The sequence below is a fragment of the Syngnathus leptorhynchus genome, chromosome 6 (assembly GCF_054491065.1).
Source record: "Syngnathus leptorhynchus isolate UIUO chromosome 6, UIUO_Slep, whole genome shotgun sequence".
Lineage (NCBI taxonomy): Eukaryota > Metazoa > Chordata > Actinopteri > Syngnathiformes > Syngnathidae > Syngnathus > Syngnathus leptorhynchus.
In genome coordinates this window covers 5,302,534-5,321,805 of record NC_141200.1, presented here as the reverse complement: position 1 = coordinate 5,321,805, position 19,272 = coordinate 5,302,534, and the positions used below count along the sequence as shown (strand labels likewise).

General features: G+C 41.0%; 2 protein-coding genes across 6 annotated transcripts; both read left to right on the top strand.

Moving 5' to 3' along the window:
- Window positions 1-1,250: 1,250 nt before the first annotated feature.
- myrf (myelin regulatory factor) lies at window positions 1,251-17,557 on the top strand. 5 transcript variants are annotated; one of them, XM_085915137.1, is made up of 27 exons: window positions 1,251-1,708; window positions 7,995-8,085; window positions 8,232-8,516; window positions 8,797-8,858; window positions 8,990-9,212; window positions 9,611-9,711; window positions 9,868-9,982; window positions 10,348-10,543; window positions 10,629-10,705; window positions 11,065-11,175; window positions 11,243-11,333; window positions 11,831-12,031; window positions 12,158-12,266; window positions 12,403-12,512; window positions 12,604-12,764; window positions 12,850-12,922; window positions 13,072-13,154; window positions 13,277-13,345; window positions 13,441-13,527; window positions 13,690-13,757; window positions 13,842-13,916; window positions 14,240-14,470; window positions 14,547-14,640; window positions 14,715-14,777; window positions 15,193-15,298; window positions 15,398-15,472; window positions 15,903-17,557. In XM_085915137.1, the coding sequence occupies exons 1-27, from the start codon at window positions 1,663-1,665 to the stop codon at window positions 15,981-15,983; spliced, it is 3,084 nt and encodes a 1,027-aa protein (XP_085771263.1). In that variant the 5' UTR covers window positions 1,251-1,662; the 3' UTR covers window positions 15,984-17,557. The 5 variants fall into 5 exon arrangements, with proteins under 5 accessions (XP_085771263.1, XP_085771262.1, XP_085771261.1 ...); XM_085915136.1 differs by lacking the exon at window positions 13,441-13,527; XM_085915135.1 differs by lacking the exon at window positions 13,441-13,527 and having other exon boundaries at window positions 10,348-10,544; window positions 10,621-10,705.
- A 262-nt stretch (window positions 17,558-17,819) lies between these two features.
- On the top strand, window positions 17,820-19,168 carry tmem258 (transmembrane protein 258). Its single transcript, XM_085915329.1, has 4 exons — window positions 17,820-17,969; window positions 18,216-18,325; window positions 18,836-18,964; window positions 19,033-19,168. Exons 1-3 carry the CDS (start codon window positions 17,967-17,969, stop codon window positions 18,960-18,962), a joined length of 240 nt encoding a protein of 79 aa, XP_085771455.1. The 5' UTR covers window positions 17,820-17,966; the 3' UTR covers window positions 18,963-18,964; window positions 19,033-19,168.
- Window positions 19,169-19,272: the final 104 nt, after the last annotated feature.

Genomic DNA, 19,272 nt, shown 5'->3' with positions numbered 1-19,272 from the left:
CCATACATGTGATTCTAAGAGATATAAAAAGCAAAATGAACTGTCTTAACGTGGCCAGCTGTTTCATTGTCCCCCTCAGCATCTATCTGGCTCTCTGTCTCACTTGTCCTCTCGAACAATCTGCATAGTGTGGCCGCAAGAAGGGAGGCGTTGTTTGCCTTGAATGCAGGAAAAGCGCAGGGGGGGTGAAGAGGGAGATGCTCCAGCTGTGGAGGGACAAGACAACACAACAGCATCTCACATGTGGCAAATGGGGGGTGTCCAAGTTACAGGGGCTGCACACAGTGGCATTGTTGTGGGGGTGGGGGTGCAGCTGATAAGAGTGAGAGAAATGGATCATTCCCTCCCCTCCTCTTGAGGCCCTAACGCAAAACACTCCTAAGCTGCGGAGGCCCCGCAGATGTGTTTTAAATCATCAAACTACATAAAGGAATGATGTTTGATGGGTTTTATTGGGAAACATGTCGTACGTGCAGTAAATCCAATGAATTTTTCCCCCAGTAAAATATAACTTGTAGTGACAGGATAAAGTTTAGTACATGCCTTCCCTCCTCCAGATGTGATGTAAGGAATTGTGTTCTGGAAGACTTACAAACCCAAGGCAAGTGTTTTATAGGATAAGTATATACTTTGTTATTCGACTGCATGAACGTTTCAAAGGAGCCTCGTCGGTGCTTTAAACAGATTGAGAAATTGTCAAAATCAATGTTTTGTACAAGTCTATTTGTCTAAGATTTATTCTATTTCTTTGGCATTAGCTAATTATGATGATGAATATCTGCATGGCTTATGACCATTCTGGATGGATGGATGGATGGATGGATGGATGGATGGATGGATGGATGGATGGATGGATGGATGGACGGACGGACGGACGGACGGACGGACGGATGGATGGATGGATGGATAAAATGTAAAGGTAAAGTTTCTTTGTATTTCGTGTTTTTAAAAAATGCTATGTAATAAAAAAGTCCTACGTAATATTTGCTTCACTTTTGTGATTGTCTTGAGTTTTGTTATCATAGACATATATTCTAGTTGTAATGATAAAGGCCTTCAACTTGCAAGACATCACAAACTACCGGTTTCTCTACACCAGAATTATTTTTAATGAATTTATTGTAAGTTAAATAACAATGTAAATGATGCTTTTAAACTTTTATTTCGTTTTTCTCAAGTCTGTTGTTTCTGTCCATTTGCAGCCCATCCCTCACCTGCTTCATCTCCTCTCCTCCGACGCCCCTCTTGTCCCTGCGCACATCCTGTCCAGGAAGGAGCAGCAGGAGGAGCGGAACTAACTTCACTCGATTTGGATGACTTTAACGCAGCTTTTACGCACAACATTTCACCGATTCGATGAACTCTTCTGCTATTTTTTTTTTTTTTACACATCGTGACATAGTTGCGATGGCGTGTTGGAGATGACAGAAAGTTGCGCTTCAAAATGCAACACCTGTGAATTTGTTTGACAAAGTCGCGTGTTTTGGCAACTGAACGGAGAAAGACACTCTTCGCGTGCACGATTGGATTTTAAGTGAAACATTTCGTCCTGTCCAATAACAGACTTTGTGATGCATCTGTGAAAGTTTCCCCCCCATCCGAATTGCTGTCGTTCGGAGCAACGGGGATTTTCAATGGATTTTTTATGCGGGACCCGCTAGGATGGACGTGGTAGATGAAACTGAAGCTTTACAGAGATTTTTTGAAGGTAAGAAAGTTTACATTGTCAATTTGAGGTATCTTTTTTTTACTTTCTCTTATCAAAACTCAATGATTAAAACTCTACTATAGATTTGCAACTCACTGCGAAAGTCATTGACTTTAAATGTGTCAGTTCTTCATCCTTTTGCTTTTAACCCCAAAATGCAAGCAACCTGGAGGGTTAAAGGGCACAGCATCAAAAGTGCTTGTGATGGGTACCAGACTTGAGGAATTCAAGTTAAAAAGATAAATGCCTTTTTTTGCCAAAGTGTTTGAGACACGAGCAATGTCGTTTTATAAAGTTGAATAATTGCACAAATCAATGCAACAAAAAAATCATTGGAAAAAAAAAATGACATGAAGTGGTGCTTGTAAATGCTCTCTTTGCTTTTCTTTTTTGGAGCATGGGTGCACTGCATTGATTTTAATTCATCCCAGAATTGACTCTGACTCACTCTGTCATAATAAATGACAGGCAAGATATTGACGTTTACTCACGTCTGTTTGATTTATTCACAACACTCCCATGATGTACAACATTCCGAATTCCCCGTCCGCTAATTCCACATTGTCGATGTCAAGTGTTTTGCAGAAGTCAAGTGCACATAGACACTCGAGTTTTATGGAAATTGTCAATTCCAAAAACTTTATCGTATACAGTATACACACAGTGCTAACTTATATTCGCAACCACCCTGGACTGTCAGAGATTCTGTGCCATTTTGACAGGAATTTAGTGTGTTTACATTCTTGCTTTGGGAGTAAGAGAGATGTTCTTTCTCTGGCTTTATGTGAGCCACACTCACTTGCACTAAAATGTCAACTTGGCCATGAAAAGTAAATAGGTGCTTGTTTTTGATGCTTTGAGCCTGTTTCAAATGTTGCCTTTGAGGGACTGCTAATTATTTTTAAGATAAAGACGGTGAGGTTGCAAGCCTTTGATATCCATCCATCGTAAAAAATAATGATGAAACAATGTGTGTCTAAGACATGGAAGTATTGTCAATTGAGTTCCATTCCAAGACAAAGATAAAATAATGGACAGAAATGTCATGCTAAGCTAATGATGTCATAGCTTCTAATCATGTTGCTCTGAGTCATCCCTATGAAGCTCACAACTTTGTCAAACAAGACTAAAGGATCTATTTTCATACCCAGTGCAAGTCCGGCACGGAGTAAATATTCACTGTTGCGTGCTGGACTAAGTTTGGATACTTTTCAAAATCTCGTGCAAGCTAGTGCAGCGTGGCACATTTTTAAAAAAGGGTGCTTTGCGCCGTTGTGGGCGTGAGTACTGCAAACTGCGGCTTGTGCAGTGATTCAGAGGGTTCAATGCATTCTGTTGTTATATTTATGAATGAAATGGGATGTACTAGTGTATCTCAATGACATAGCAATTAATTCATCTTGACCCACACACACACACACACACACACACACACCATAAATGTAACTACTTGCCTCACAGGGTGGTTTGTTAAGCGTTGAATGGAAATTCATCTCTCAATTCCCAATGAAAATCAACAATTTGAACAAAAGCAATTTTCATGGCCCCATTCCATTCAAACATGTAGTTAAAAAAAATGTTGCTTTCCATTTAAGGTAGTTGCGAACGTTAGCATTTTAGATAATGGTACACTTTTTGTTCTTGCGACTTTTATCCACGGACACACGCAGCCATCACAGTGATGGATCTCACTCGTAAGCTATGTTTTAATAGGATTACCGAAATATGTATACATCACCCTAATGCACAGCTTGCATTCCTGGCATAGCCCTTACTGGTTGTTAAAACACAATGAGGTGAGACTGTGGTGTTTCTTCTCAGCAGACTCCATTAGAGTAACAGTGAGCAGACAGGGTGAGGAGGTGAGACAGAGCAGACTCACAGTGCTGAGAGAATCGCCCTTTGGGACAAAGCCAACCAAATCTCCACCCACCCCATCCAACCACCACCATAACTTGACCTTCTCGTCTCTGACTCACTTCGACAATAAACAGTTGCTCACATGCGCACGAAATGTTTTGTGACATTTATTGCCGCTGTGTTGATTCATCTCAAGTAACCATCCCCTCTAAGTCAACTGAAGTATTGATAGAAATATAACTTTTGGCGTTTGGTTTTTGTGTGAGGTGTCATGGACGTTTCATACACATTCCTTTGAGTAAAAACATATGCTGGGAGTTACAATGTAAACACGATGTCAAGCTCAACTTGATTAAAGCAACTTGTCACTCCAGTTGCAATACACAGTTAAGCGGAGTCGACATGAATCGATTTATTTTTTTTTTTTAACATCTTCAACGATTTATTAAAGCCTTCACATGGTGAGGGAATAAAACTCCCTTATGGTTATTAGAAACCAGAAGTATGTCATAGTACCAAGAGTGACCTGTGAGGGGCAGCATGGTGCCACAAGGCATCCAGACAAGCAGAAAATCCAAAGAATTTAGATTTGTGTAAAGTGGTTCTTTTAAATGGCATAAAACAGTCAGTGTTTGCCTTCATTGAGCCAAGGCACATATTTTCCATTTGAAAAAAAAAAAACTTCACAAATATCTCATACGTTGACACAAATGTTAAACAACACAATCTGTAATCTGCATTTCCATCATCCATCCGTTCTGCCTCCACCCAGAAGTATGAATGTGTCAATGTTTGAATGAAATGCTTGGCAAGTGCTAGAGCGGAAAATAAAAATTCTCTCAACAACTTTCTTGAGGCCAACTGATGGACAAAGTGTGCGTATACCACTCTTGCTCTTTCTCCCCTTGAAAAAAAAAAAAAAATACAGTCCATTACTCATGTCGCTGTATGAGAATTCCTATTAAGTCCCGTTGTACTCCCAACAAGCTAGTGAATCATAGTTCCAGAAGGCCATTTTGAAAATGCTGCTTGAAAGCCATACAGCCGCCAGACTCCTTTGATTTACAGCTCCGAAAGAGGAATGTATTGTTCCAGAGCAGCCAGGCATGAGGTGCTCATGTATGACTTTTTATTGTCATGCCTCACCTTCATCATCGATACTAGCAGTCATCCTCAACCACAGTGTGTACGTGTAATCATGAAAAATACACATCTTGAACCGTTCTGTGACTTTTATTCGCTATAAACGATTTTGTATTATTTAGGAAGTATGTCAATTCCAGATTTGCGATTCCTCAAGTTTAAAGCTCCTAAACATATCTATTGAGAAATGACGTTTCATTTAAGTCCATCGACCAAATCTTCTTTGGTTGTGCCCCCACTTGACCCCAATGCAAGTGGATTGAAGAGATCCCAACTAAAAAAATAATTGGATCTTCAGCCCAACCGTTTTTTTCCAAAGGAATCGACCTCCTACTTGGATTTAGCATTTGTTAAGATGAATACATTATTTAGAGAACTTGGGGGAGATATAAACAGTTGCCTTATCTGATGTTGAAAAGAGTTCCTGGAGCTACAGCGAAATTTAATGTTTGTTTTCTGACCCCTGCCTCATCTGTTTACTCCTTCTTGCGTAATCCTGCTAACTAACAGTGATGAAAACATGACCTCTTTTGCTGAGGTCCAAAGAAAAAAATAATAGTTTGCAAAGTTCTATCAATCTCTCTCTTAGGGGGTCACCTCTTTTTTTTTTTCTTCCTCCGGTCATTCGCTCTACACGACGTCTCATTTTCTTTTCTTTTTTTGTAGCCTTTCTTTCTTTCTTTCTTTCTTTTAAACTTGCTGCGTGTCGCGCTCCCAGCCCTGTCACTCCTCTAATCTCCTGAGCCAGGTCCACCAGTGCGCCCAGTGCTTGTGAGCGACGAGGACTGTGTGTGGTAGCCTGGTACAGCCCTTTCTCATGACTGAGGAATAATCCTCATTATAACACCCCTCAAGCCATTCACACGCACGTACACGCACAAAATTACTTTTTTTTTTCTTTTCACGTAGACGTGCACGCGCAGCCTCGCACATACACACTTGTTGGGGCTGATGGTCTGCGGGGAGAAGGTCTACCAGTGCTATTAGTTAAACATGTGAAAAATCGAGTGGATTTTGTTCGTGGAATTTTTCTTGAAAGGGTTTTCGTCTCAAGGACATCAACATGCTTTGGCTACGTGCAGGTATTCTGATTGATTTAGTGCTCCCCTACGCATTCATCCTCCATAATATCTTTTAAAATGTACTTGGGATGAAACGCTTTGTGTGAGGCTCAGTTTTCTTTCTTCTCCAACTTTTTTTTTTTTTTTATATGCAACTGTCACTGTTTGTGTTCTTCTGTATTGAGAGTTTGGGTCCAATTTAGAGTTCGGGTCTAGGTTCACCTGCGTCGTGGTAACCAATTCATTATCTTCGTGTCCATGAGGACTGAAGTGGGACCAGTCAGTGGTCGTTCAGATACTTCTGTACTGGACGCAATGAAAGAAGCCCCACGATATTGCTAACCTGTCCAATAGCTGGAGGTCCTTGCAGGAACAGCAAGCAAGCAAGATGTTGGTTCCATTTGGAAACACTTGGGCATCCTCAATATCTGTTCTTTTTGGGTTTCTGTCTTTGAGGACTTTGTTTCAACACTGATGGTGGGACAGAATCTTAATAATGTGTGGACCTCCGTGTTGAGATAATCAGAGCACAATACGACCAAAACTGTTAAAGGCTGAACCTTCAACTGGGATAAAGTTACACAAAAGTCAAGTTAATTGATTGATTCTCACCGAATTGAGCTCTCATCAAGTACGCCGGACGTCATACACGTCGGTAGTCTGAATTGAAAACTTTGGTGTGATTTTTTTTTTTTTTTTTTTACAGGGAATTTGCTTGAAATCTAATTTGTATGACCTTAAGGGCAGCTTCAAGAGTAGATTCGCACGCACGCACACACACACACACACACACACACACACACACACACACACACACACACACACACACACACACACACACACACACACACACACACACACACACACACACACACACACACACACACACACACACAAACTCTGAAAAGACCAGTTTGTATTGAAGTGAGTCTGACAATGATGACACTGTTTCTTGTTGTACACAGCTGGACTGAATACAAGTAAACTTACACACAGCATCGCAAACTCCACTGATTGAGTGACGGGAGATGGAAGCGATTCATGTTTGTAGAAGACTCCAAAATTTTGCTTAGGTTTACGGTATTGCAATGAATAAAAACATGACAAATCTAAATCGAAGAAATCTAATATCACATCAGGTTCGACAACTTAACGAATGTTTGTTTCTGGAGACATTTTACGTGTTGATCTTGTGCTTGAACCTTGGACTATAGTTTTTTTTACATCATTTGGACAAAAAAGGTGGTGGTGGCGTAGTCATGTGTTTTCCTTTCTCTTTGCAGTTCTCCTTCCCACTTTATTTCATACTACCCAACTTATGGTTTATCCCCCTTGCCCCCCGTTCGCCTCAGCCTCCATCCATCCATCCAGCCTCCCCTCTCCCTGTAGCATTTCGTTATCAGGCCTGCCAGTTTAGATTTACGGCTGTTGTGGGTGGGGTGCACATCTGGATCTTATTTCAGGGGGAACCCTCCTACTTTTTTCCCCGCTGCACTGGCACGCATTAGGAGACATTTACCATCTGCTTCTATCCACTCAAGAGAGCGTGAACCTGGTAAAGGTTGCAGAGGACCTGACATTGCAATCTGAAGATTGATGAGACACAATAAAATTCAGAGGAGGGGAGGGGGGGCTTCATCTGCTTAAGGACAAGTGGTCACAATCTGCTATGCTGGCAATGCTTTGCGTGCTTGTTTGTGCCCATTTTGTGTAAACTTAGTACATCAGGCTATTAGTGAGGTCATGTGTTAAGGATTTGAGAGGCTTTGGCGCTCAAAGGGTGAAAAAGAAAGAACCTGCACTCAAGTAGCACGATACGATTGAGTTTCCCAACCTTTATTGAGCCACGGCACAACCAAAATTAATTTACAGTCCCGGAGTGAGGGTTTTATTGTACTATATTAAAATAAGACATGAATGCAGTCATGTAGCAATAAGATGAATTGATTGTTGTAATTGAGGAGGGCAGCTTTATGCATCAAGCAATGTTAACTCCTAATATTGGACAGAAAGTAGCCACACATTCCCACTAAGCAAATCATAGATTGTGTTTATCCTTTTTTTGAAATACAGTACAAGGCAAATAGCATCTAATCAAGTTGGTTGCGATAAGGAGGGAAAGGATCCAAAGTCGGCATCCACTTGCAATTAGTGTGCAGAGTTGTTGAAAGATTCCTGTTGTTAATTCACAGATGCTCTCCATCTCCTCCCCTTTACCCCAGGCCATGATATTACCAGTAGTCTGGATACAGCCAACATCGACACCAGTATCCTGGAAGAGTACATCAGCAAGGAGGACGATAACACCGACATGTCAGTAGGGACTACGCGCCAACCCGGCAACGTCAAAACAACACACACTGCCTATGCACTTCATGTCGTTGCAAAGGAATTTGTTTTCTCTGATAAAGCTAATCCCTCCCCTTTTTTTTTTTTTTTTTGTCTCTCGGGTCTCCCAGCTGTTTCTCAGAGGTCCACAGCACCCCGGGACCTAATTACTCATCCCCCCAGGCGGGAGTGTCCACCTCTGGGGGGTTGGTGTGCGGCGTGAGCCCTCCGATTCCCCTCCGCCAGGGAGCGCATCCCCCCGGCCCCCCCAACTGTCCGAACCCGTACCCAGCGGGTCCTTCCCTGAGCCTGCGGCACAGCTACCCCTGCTTGGGTCAGCATCAGCAACACCAGCAACACCAGCAGCACCAGCAGCCACACATCAAACCCGAGCATAGAGCTCACTACGCCCCTGGGTGAGTGAAAGGCCCAAATTTCATAAGCAGATGAGGTTAAAAAAAAAAAAAAAAAAAAAAAATAAAAAAATTTGCTAAATTGTTGTTTTTAAGAGTGAACACTTTTTCATAAAATCTTGCTCATTGAATTAGGAATTTGCCATGATTACCTCAAAGTGAAACAAAATAAATATACCTGCAATGTTATATAAAAGACAATATTCTGAACAACCACGTCAGATAATTGAGTTTTTTTTTCCCCCCCGATTCATCAATTTATTCATCTTGCGTTTTATTTTAGAAGTCTTCCCGAGTCTCCGCCAGACTCAAGCTCAGAGCCGTACTCACCTCAGCAGGTGAATGGTGAGTGACTACCATTTGTTATCTACTTTAAGTTCTGATGTATAATAATAATAAATGATATGCTATCCACGTAACAATTTTAAAAGTCACAAAAGTAAATCATTTCGTAAAATGGCTACGATTACTTTCAGATCCGCACATGATTAGGACCATGACGCCGGAAAACATGTGTCACATGACTCCGACCCCACCCCTTCCGCCTCACGCCCACTATGCCAGCATGCACCGGGACATGTACTTGAAACCAGAGCCCATCATATCACAGTATCCCATCGGCCCAGCCACGAGTGCCGGTGGAGACATGCAGCAGACGCAGATGCTTCACCAACTACTGCAGCATCCGCAGGGGCAGGAGTAAGTGATGATGATGATGATCATAATGATGAAGTTACTGTTAACTATTTGCAAAATCACCCATTTGCAATTTTGTTTGGATTTCTATCTTCATTTTTTGGGGCTGTTTGTACTATTTCTGAAATGCCATGAAATTGCGCCAAAACAAGATGGCGTCGGTGTTTAAATTGGAAAGATGTAAACATGTGAATTAACTGATTGTGTTTTTAATGAAATTGGGAAAAAGACATGAGCAATATGGTAGATTTACAACTCAGACACATGGGACACAACATTTATGATGTTTAGCTTCAGCTATCACTAGCAGACGCAAGCAAAGCGCCACAGTTTAGCTAAAACACATGCATTTCTTTGTGTGTATGATTGCACGTGATTTTTGTTTCCATTTGTGCCAACAGTGGAATTCCTGTTCATCAGGCAAAAAAGAGGAAGCATTCTGACTCTCCCAACAGCACTCTCAATTCCCAAATCCTCACAGGTATCATCAAACAAGAACCAGGTAGGCAGGCATCTTTCTTTCTTCCTCACCTCTTCTACCTCACCGGCTCTTGCTTTTTAACAAAACAGAAAAGTTCGGACACCTCGTTTTTTTTTTTTTTTTTTTTCATGAGTTCTCATCTTCATCCTGATATCATATCTTCTGGTTTTATTTCAGGTTTGATGCAGGAGGCCGACAACGGATACATGGACCCAAACTATCAGTGCATCAAGTGGCAACCTCACCAGCAGAACAAGTGGACGCCACTTTATGATGCAAACTGCAAAGAGCTGTGGGTGGATTACATGTTGGCCAATTTTTATTTGAGGGAAAAACACAACAGGCAAAAAAGCAAAGGAGTGATAATTGTCGGAAAAAATAATTCAAGCACAGAATTGACATCGCTGGGCCGTAGAGGTCTATAAATTCCTCAGAGGTGAGCCGTGCGGGGGAGTGAACCAGCGAGAGGTTTCGATTAAGAAAGACGAGAAGAAGGAGGGGGGGGAAAGTGAAGGAAGAATTTACTTTTGCAATGCTGGAGAGTAATGACAAGAAATGATCTCAGCCGACCTTTCGGCACGTGGAAAAGATGTTAATAAAAAAAATGTCCATTCTCTTTCCACGTTTTCTTTTCCTTCTATGTCACCGTGTCTTTAGCCCGATGCCAAGCTACCGAGTAGATGCCGACAAAGGCTTCAACTTCTCCTTGTCCGACGATGCTTTCGTGTGCCAGAAGAAGAATCACTTCCAGGTGACCGTGTACGTAGGGATGCTGGGAGATCCCAAGTACGTCAAGACAAGCGAAGGACTTCAGCCCATCGACTGTTTCTATCTCAAACTCAACGGAGTGAAAGTGAGGCACTGGAGCGATTGATGGTATCCTCTCCAAAGGACGCATATTTATTTAGCCTGTTGTTTATCTTTCGCTGGATTGCAAGGTTGAGGCTATGAATCAGTCCATCAGCGTGGAGCAGTCACAGTCGGATCGAAGCAAGAGGCCTTTCAAGCCGGTTTTGTAAGTCTTTGGCTTGATACTAAAATAAAATAAATAAAAAAAAAACACAAGATTTTTGTATTTTAGTCTCAAAGGCAGGATGGTCACTTGTTCCGTAAATTTGAATGTTTGTTTGACTCGTGGTGTAGCCAATGCTGGGGTAGATGTTAGATTCAAAACAAATTTGATTTTTATCATGAAAGATAAAAAAATGTAGTGGCCATAAAATAGATAAGTAATTGACGCCCAACTAAAAAATGTAAATAGGTGAAGAGAGAACTGAGGTTCAATTTATTCCTATCATACAAAATCTCAGCTGCTCCTCAAAAACTGGACAACATCTTCTCATCTTGTTCCTCATGACCTTTCTCTCCCTCAAGGGTCACCTTGCCCCCAGAGCAAGTCACAAAAGTGACAGTTGGCCGGCTCCATTTCAGCGAGACCACAGCAAATAACATGAGAAAGAAAGGCAAACCAAATCCTGACCAGAGGTGTGTCTCGCCATTGATTCACTTTTAGGATAACCAGAGTTGATTGATTCTTTTTTTTTTCTTGCAGGTACTTCATGCTGGTGGTGGCCCTGCACGCTCAGTCCCACAGTCAGACATACACTGTGGCTGCTCATGTGTCTGAGAGGATCATCGTCAGGGTAACGTCCAGCCATGTCTGTCTGCCTCCTTCAGCAATCTTATCAGCTGTGAATGTCATTGCGTCGTCTGCACGCCATTCTTTGATCGGTTCTCTCGTTTTAGTCCTCTCCTTTGCTTGGCTGAGATACCATCAACATGTCTTTGTCATTGCATTATGTTGTAGTATACGTGGACAAAAGTATTCAGACAGCTGGCAAATTCATACTGTGCCGTTCCAGGTCAGAGTGGGAAAACATCTAGATTTACTTTGTTGGTCTAGAAATATTGAAATATTTGATATATGGATTTGCTAGTGATGTACACACACACATTAAGAAATAATCCAGCATTGGCTTTTGAATGTAGCACTGAGAAAGCTATTTCACCTCATTTGGTTTACTCAAAGTGAAGTGTGTCCCAATACTTTTGTCCAGCCTGCTTATTTGGGCCTTTTTTATTTTTTTTAAATAACTCAACGACAGCTTCTTTGCACCTCTACCACATGTGTCGGTCACAGGCGTCCAACCCGGGCCAGTTTGAAAGCGACTCAGACGTGCTGTGGCAGCGAGGCCAATTACCCGACTCGGTCTACCATCACGGGAGAGTCGGCATCAACAGCGACCGGCCCGACGAGGCTCTTGTCGTCCACGGTAATGTCAAGGTCATGGGCTCCCTTGTGCATCCGTCTGACATCCGAGCCAAAGAGAATGTACAAGAGGTCAGGATGTTTGTGTGTGTGTGCTTTCTTTCGTTGTCATCATAAATCATGCCTGCCTTGAGCCATTCATCCAGTGTCTTCATTCCATCCGCATGTGCTCGCTTGTTGTTTGGTGTGTGCGTGTAGGTGGACACCACAGACAATTTGAAACGGATTTCTCAGATGAGGCTGGTCCATTATCATTACAAGCCCGAGTTTGCCGCCACCGTCGGCATAGAGAACACCGCAGAGACCGGTAACAAACATGGAGTAACTCATCTCATTTCATGACTTTTTGTTTTTCACCTAATAACTGCGTCGGTGCTCCGTCCGTGCCTGTCGGATGCGTGTCTTGTCGTCGGCTTATACTCTACCAAAATGTTCTCCGACAGGAGTGATTGCGCAAGAGGTTCAACAGATTTTACCCGAGGCAGTCAAGGAAGGGGGCGATGTTGTGTGCGCCAATGGGGAAACTATTCCGAACCTTTTGGTTGTCAACAAGGTAGCGACAAGAGTTTTGTTTTCATACAACAATCAAGCGCAACTTTGTGGGTTTTTTTTTTGCTGATGTTTCTCATTTCCTCTCTGACAAGGATCGCATCTTCATGGAAAACGTGGGCGCGGTGAAAGAGCTGTGCAAGCTGACAGACAACCTCGAGACTCGAATAGACGAGCTGGAGCGCTGGAGCCGCAAACTGGCCAAGCTCCGACGTCTGGATAGTATGAAGAGCACCGTGAGCGGCGGCACGGTCAGGTGAGAGTGCGAAAACGAATGCGGGAGCGCGTCCTGGTTTTTAAGTGCCTGACATCTTATCAGTCGCCTGTTGTCGTCCTTGCAGCCAATCAGGAAGCTATTTTAGCAGGACAGGAAGTGGCCCCCTTAAGAAGAAGACGGTCAAACCTGGGAGCAAGGTCTGCTAGGATCCAAACACTACTTTGGTGTTGGATTACTTATTTATTTATTTATTTATTTATTTGTTTGTTTGTTTGTTTATTGTATTATGATTATTAATTTATTTATTTGCTCAATTTCTATATTTATTTATTTATTTATTTTGCAGAGCCCACTTCCAGATCAAGGCTGTATCAGTCAAAGGTTCATGCAAGGGAGCATCCTGGCCCTCGTCATTGTCATGGCCTTCAGGTTAGACGGAGACAATGTTCACATCGTTTCTAGTTCATTACAGCCTTTGAATGTCATTTCTCATGAACGACAAAAAACACACGACATGAAAGAAATATTTCTGTATTTGATTTCTCCCGCAGTGTCATATCCATGTCCATCCTTTATGTACTGACTCTTCATCATAGAGGAGACGTCGGTAACAAAGACGGGTATGTGGTTTTTTTTCGAAGCAAACCTTAGGAGAGAAAATGTATTGTTTGGATACCTCCTTCTATAATCTGCCTTTGGATGTGATCTGCTGTAGCTTTGCTTCCTACCCCTGTGCTCTCTACATCTCTTGGATGCCCGTCTTCACTGCCACTGTCACTTTCTGTTCACCTGCATGTTCATGGTACGACGCCTTCCTCTCTTTTCCTGCTACGTCTTTGACTTTCTGATCATCTTTCGATTTAATTGAGATGTTTTTTCCCCAACCCTGTCTGGAAAGACATCTCCATCATAAACATAAATGTTGTTTAATGTGTGCTACGTGGATACGATGTGATTGGTGCAGGTCAAGAGCCGCACTGGGGTCTTCACTCAAGAGTCCATTTGCTCCACTTTCCACGACATCTGCACCAGGTAAAAAAGATGTGTGAATGCATAACAGTGCTTTTGAAATACGCATGTCTTTACTTGTGCATAAACAATTTACTTTATCAACAGCTTGCTGTTCAACCACATCTTTGAGCAACCAATCATCGACCATTCTGATGTTAAATAACAACCAATCTGCCCCAGGTAAGTAAAAAAAATAATAATCACACCTTTATTACAATAAACACTCACCAAGAATATCTCAGTGGGTCCTCAAAACAAAAAAATAATTACAAACCATATTCCCAGCTCAGCCACTGCCATCTAAATGAAATTGATCAAAAGTGTGCTATAGTAAAGCTCATCTGAGAGTGACACAAGTGAGGATTTAATTTAAAATATATTACTATTATTGTGTTATGAATTTCAAGTTCTGCCAATTGCTGTTATGTTTGTTATTGTCCTTATGAATGAAACAGTCTAATTATTATACAACTGTATAACTATAGAATTATTATTATCTGTAGCTCCAGACACCTTGGTTCCCACACCAGGCACCATTAATAAGAAGGCCAAGTCCAGAATGATGGACAAGGATGGACGCAACAGAAACCGTCTCAGTCACACGTCTGCTCCGCTCTACATGTCCAAGTCCAAAAGGCCTCCGTCGGCCGTCTTGGACGGAGCGGGGACCGCCAACCGTCTGCCCGGTGGACAGCAGCCGACGCCACGAAGACAGCGCAGTGTATATTTCAAGGGTAAATTCATAGTCAATTATCTTATTAGTCTGAAATCAACGCAGCTTATCTACGTTCGCTGTGCTTATTTTGCCAGAAGGAAGATCAACTCCATCGCTGAGTGCTCTGCATATCGTGGAGACGGAGCAAGAAATCACAACACACTATTGTAAAACCCCCAAAAGTTGCAGGTGTGGATTTAAAAATTTTTTTTACAGGAGTTAACGTTTTTATTTACAGGCTTTTTTTTTTTCTGCTTCCCCAGTTACACGATATCCCTCCATGGAAACCCAAATTCTTCGCTATCACAACTCACTTTGCACATGATGTGAGTATATGGATATTAGAGATGAAATAAAAGTGTTTTAAAAAGTTAAACACAACCAAACTGGACTTGGCACATCACCACAAGAACCGCTGAACTACAGTAACCCCCACTCGTTTGGATGCAGTATGAAAACAGGGAAGCTGCTGAGGCTAAAACAAAGTCAGTCATCAGCTGCCGCAAACTGAAAGGAGATCTTTGTAATGGTGCAGACAAAGAAACTATATTATGTTAACCAGCACGCATTGCAACAATGAGGCATTCAATTTCAGTAGAAACTGTGAACACAAAGAAGGTGAATGAAATATAAATACATCATTCAAAGTAGATCTATTGTTGCGCAATAATGACAATCTCCAACCACATGACGTGCATGTATAGACGTATCATTGAAACGGATTCATTTGATTGCTTTCAGGTCCCCAGACAGCGTGTGGGTTCAACAATGTAAAGCTACCAAAGGACGACTATGTCCAAATCACACTGAGACCGAGCTGTACAGTGGACAAAGAACAACAACACGGGTAAGACGTGTCGTTTTTGAAATCATGAAGTCCAAACACATAAATTCAAGTCAGCTTTCCTTCTGCTTGGTTGGCTGATTGTTGACGTTCTTCTTGAAGGGCACTCATCACTTGTGGTCACTGCCTCTGCTGTCCTTCCAAGATGTCACCTATCATTTTCGTGTCTCTTCATCTGTGAGTACACTTAAGTTCAGCTTGGGATCGGCTACGAAACAAGGGGAGTGAAATATAAAAATGGTGATCACACTTGTTGATACACAATGCCATCTAACGGTGATGACTGGAGCGCACTTAAATGTCACATTTTTGCTTGTATCTTAGCTGTCACAATCGAATATTTTTAGAATTGATTAATTTGTCGATTATTGCATCAATTACTCGAATAATCAGATCAATTAATTAAAATTGACTTACTTGACAGTCAAATGAATCGACAATTATTTTGAGAAGCTAGTAATCATTTCGAGACCTTGTTCAAATTCTCAACTCATTGACCAAATCCTTTGACTACCGGAAAAATAAATGCTGTCATTTATGAAATTATTTAATTATTCTTTAAGAGTAAAGCTTTTTATTTATGTATTTCTTTTTTTATTTTTAACAGGATGGAATGAATTGTGCCGCTGAGGGTGAAACGTCCTCCTTCTCTGACTACCACATCGTCATTGAAAACAACTGCATGTGAGAAATGAGAAGGACGCCTGCCCACCTCGTTGGTGCCTTATAAGCGAGCTGCATCACCCTCAAGGGTTGATGTGCATTTTAATGTGCATTCTGTTTTATTCTTGTATTTTATTTTTAAAGAAAAGTTATGTCAAACTATATATCACTGTTGTCTCGCTCGTATCAACGACTCTTTTTGCTGTCATCAGCTGTTGTTTGTGTCTGAAAATGTTGGAGATCAACTGACAAACTGTGTTGCACCACAGTTTAAACGCCACCTTGAAACTCGTGAAGTGAAATTAACGATCACAAACACGTCATACTGTGCGCCCGAATACACTGGATGACACCGTATACATTTTGTTGACTTTATGTACACTGAAACTACATTCACCTCAAAATAGAAATACTTTCATACACTGACGAGTTTAATGGTTCAGCTCCGTCTGGCTGCAACCTGCATTTTACCTCAAATAGTCCACACTGCTACTTTCCTTGGCCTCTTTTGCCACAATTTGGGAAAATACTGCACAGATAGAAGAGGAAATGTATCTCTTAACGGCATAAGCCGAATGTCAGAATCTATCATGTATCCATTAGTACACAAATATGGTTAGTCCTGTGTGCAGTGTTGAAGGAAACAAGTCGTGCTCATTTCCTCAGAATTACACATTATAAGACTGGATGGATGAATGAATGGTTAGTAACTGGAAATACACTAGAGAATAATATATGTCCAACACTGACAATATTTCTCAAGAAAACACTGGAATATTTTACACTGAATTACGCTTATGCTAGTAACGTGCGTCAAAGTTGCTTTTCCAATCTTTCCCCTCCAAAATCTCAATTTTGTCGCCGAATATAAAGCTGCGAGGGACTTGTGTTTCACACTACAGAATATTATATTAAAATATTAGTAATCTGCACCATCTTTTAACAATTTTAATATGTGTGATATGTTTGGTAGCCTGTAATGTTTTCTGATTTAAAAATATTCTTGTGATGTTCCCAACTGTTGCGCTTTTGTCTTTCAGATTCATATAGGTTTTTGACAAATTTAATATCTTACAGGAAAAACAGCCATCAGAGGAAAAAAACATGTTGAAAACTCAGAGCAACTCTTTTCCGTTTCTTATGTACTCTTGCTTATTTATAATGCACCAGCTAGCATAAATGAAACCACTGTAGCACTTTTCACACTGTGTGTACATATACACTGTATATAAATAATGAACTGCTCTTGCTCTGTCCATCTGCTTTAGATAGTCCAGTAGAATTGCATTACATGTAGTACTGTTTGGCAGTATTGTGTTTAAAATTGTTACTCATTTTTTTGTGTTATTATATTGTTTTTAAAGTTTATTTTTTGTTGCTGTCTACAGCATAGTTCCACTTTAGCTATTAAGAACTGGAATGATTACGAAAACATTCCGTCCATTTCTACATGTGAAGTCCAAATACCATAACACTAACTTGAATACTTAAATATCATTACATATAATATTGAGACCACACGGTCATCACTTTTGCAGAGGTTTTTATTTCAAGAATATGCTGTAATATTGTAAAAGCAAATAAATATTATATGATTTGTGGCGCAAGGAGACTTTTTCTTTGGACCACCAGATGGCAGCAAATGCGAGTATGTTAATACTTTGCCCATAGTTTAGTCTTAAAGGAACAGAGATCACGGTCGGTTTCGTCACAGATTCTAGATTCTGGTCAATCTACCTGCAACATATACTGTTTGAATTTTAAAGTTTGCTAACAACCTATAAGATTACATATATCTTGATTTTTGCACCGTTTTGCAGAATGAAATGTGAATCCATTGCTGAAATCGAGTACAGTGAATCCTGATAGACTACGCCAAGGACAAAATGCAGTAGACTTGTAACGTCACGTCTACGTCACCTAAACCCGGAAAAGGTTGGGAAAAGAGGCAGTACGTGGCCTTATCATTTTGGACCTCGAGAGGCAGGAGCTCTCTGCTTTATTTGAAATGGTATAGTTTTGCTTTTAAATCGTTTTGAATGTAGTTTTTACTTGGTTAAAATAACTGTGCATTTTATCACCATCGCATACTTACTATGATGCGTCGTTTGTCTCGAGAGTAGCAATGAGATGTTGTACAGTGTTAGCCCTCCCGCGTCTAAACACCGATTCAATTAAAAAATATGGTGAACCCAAACTAATGCTCTCAACTTGTACACAATGAAATCAATAACATGACGATGTTGTTTGGCTACAGGAACTCGAGGCGATGACCAGATATACCAGCCCGGTGAATCCGGCTGTGTTCCCCCACCTCACGGTGGTCTTGTTGGCCATTGGGATGTTCTTCACAGCCTGGTTCTTCGTGTATCCTGTGTCATGTTCGCTATTATTTAAATGGATAGGGGACGCATTAGATTTTAGTATGGTTTCATGGTTAGTCTGTTTTTATTAAGAAACTGTGTACTTCTGGCATTAACTCACTCTATCAAATAATAGCATCTAGTAATCCATCGATCAAATACAAACACAGCCAGGTAAATGATTATCTTATATATCTGAATAGTAGACATGCATTATATTTTAATGCACTATGATTTGAGCACTGGGGCAGTCATTTCACAGGAAAAAAATGACAGTTCCCTCAGTGTTAGGGACATACAGTTGTCCTTAATCTCAATGTTGACAAGATCGTATAGACTTATAAATATGTTGACAAGAACTTTGAATATCCAACCAGTGTTTAAATTTGGTCAATTATGATTGTACTCCATCATCTTAAAATAGCTAGCTATACTTGCCAGCAGATGTCACTCTTTCCACTGTTAAGTATAACGTTTTTCTATAAGGATGATACCACCTTAACATTCCTGTCAGCTATGAGGTGACTTCAACCAAATACACCAGAGACGTCTACAAGGAGTTGCTTATCTCCCTGGTAGCTTCACTTTTCATGGGGTTCGGTGTGCTCTTCTTGCTACTCTGGGTTGGCATCTACGTATGAAGGTAGAGGATCCTTTGGAATTCGTTTCCTTGTGATTTTTGGTCATCAATAAGTGCTGCTGTCATTTCAGGTGGCCAACTTAGATGACGACACATTCCATCAGAACGAATGACGACACAGAAACACAGGACATGGATTTTGAGTTTGATTGGACTGCACTGACAATAATTGGGATTGTTTTCAAAATAAAAGGGGGCTTTGTACAACTTCTGATATTTTCATTCATTTAGGATGGTAGATGTGAAGCCGCTATGTCTCTTAGCAATAGATACGTTACTCCAGTTACAAGACATAGAAGTCTACTAAAGCA

Bases quoted from the DNA above. Each gene is read 5' to 3' on its own strand.
- myrf (XM_085915133.1), top strand. From the start codon at position 1,663: ATGGACGTGGTAGATGAAACTGAAGCTTTACAGAGATTTTTTGAAG. The intron at 10,706-11,064 runs GTAAGTCTTTGG...CTCTCCCTCAAG, and splicing joins AGGCCTTTCAAGCCGGTTTT to GGTCACCTTGCCCCCAGAGC. The intron at 11,176-11,242 runs GTGTGTCTCGCC...TTTTTCTTGCAG, and splicing joins AAACCAAATCCTGACCAGAG to GTACTTCATGCTGGTGGTGG.
- tmem258 (XM_085915329.1), top strand. The intron at 18,326-18,835 runs GTATCCTGTGTC...CATTCCTGTCAG, and splicing joins TTCACAGCCTGGTTCTTCGT to CTATGAGGTGACTTCAACCA.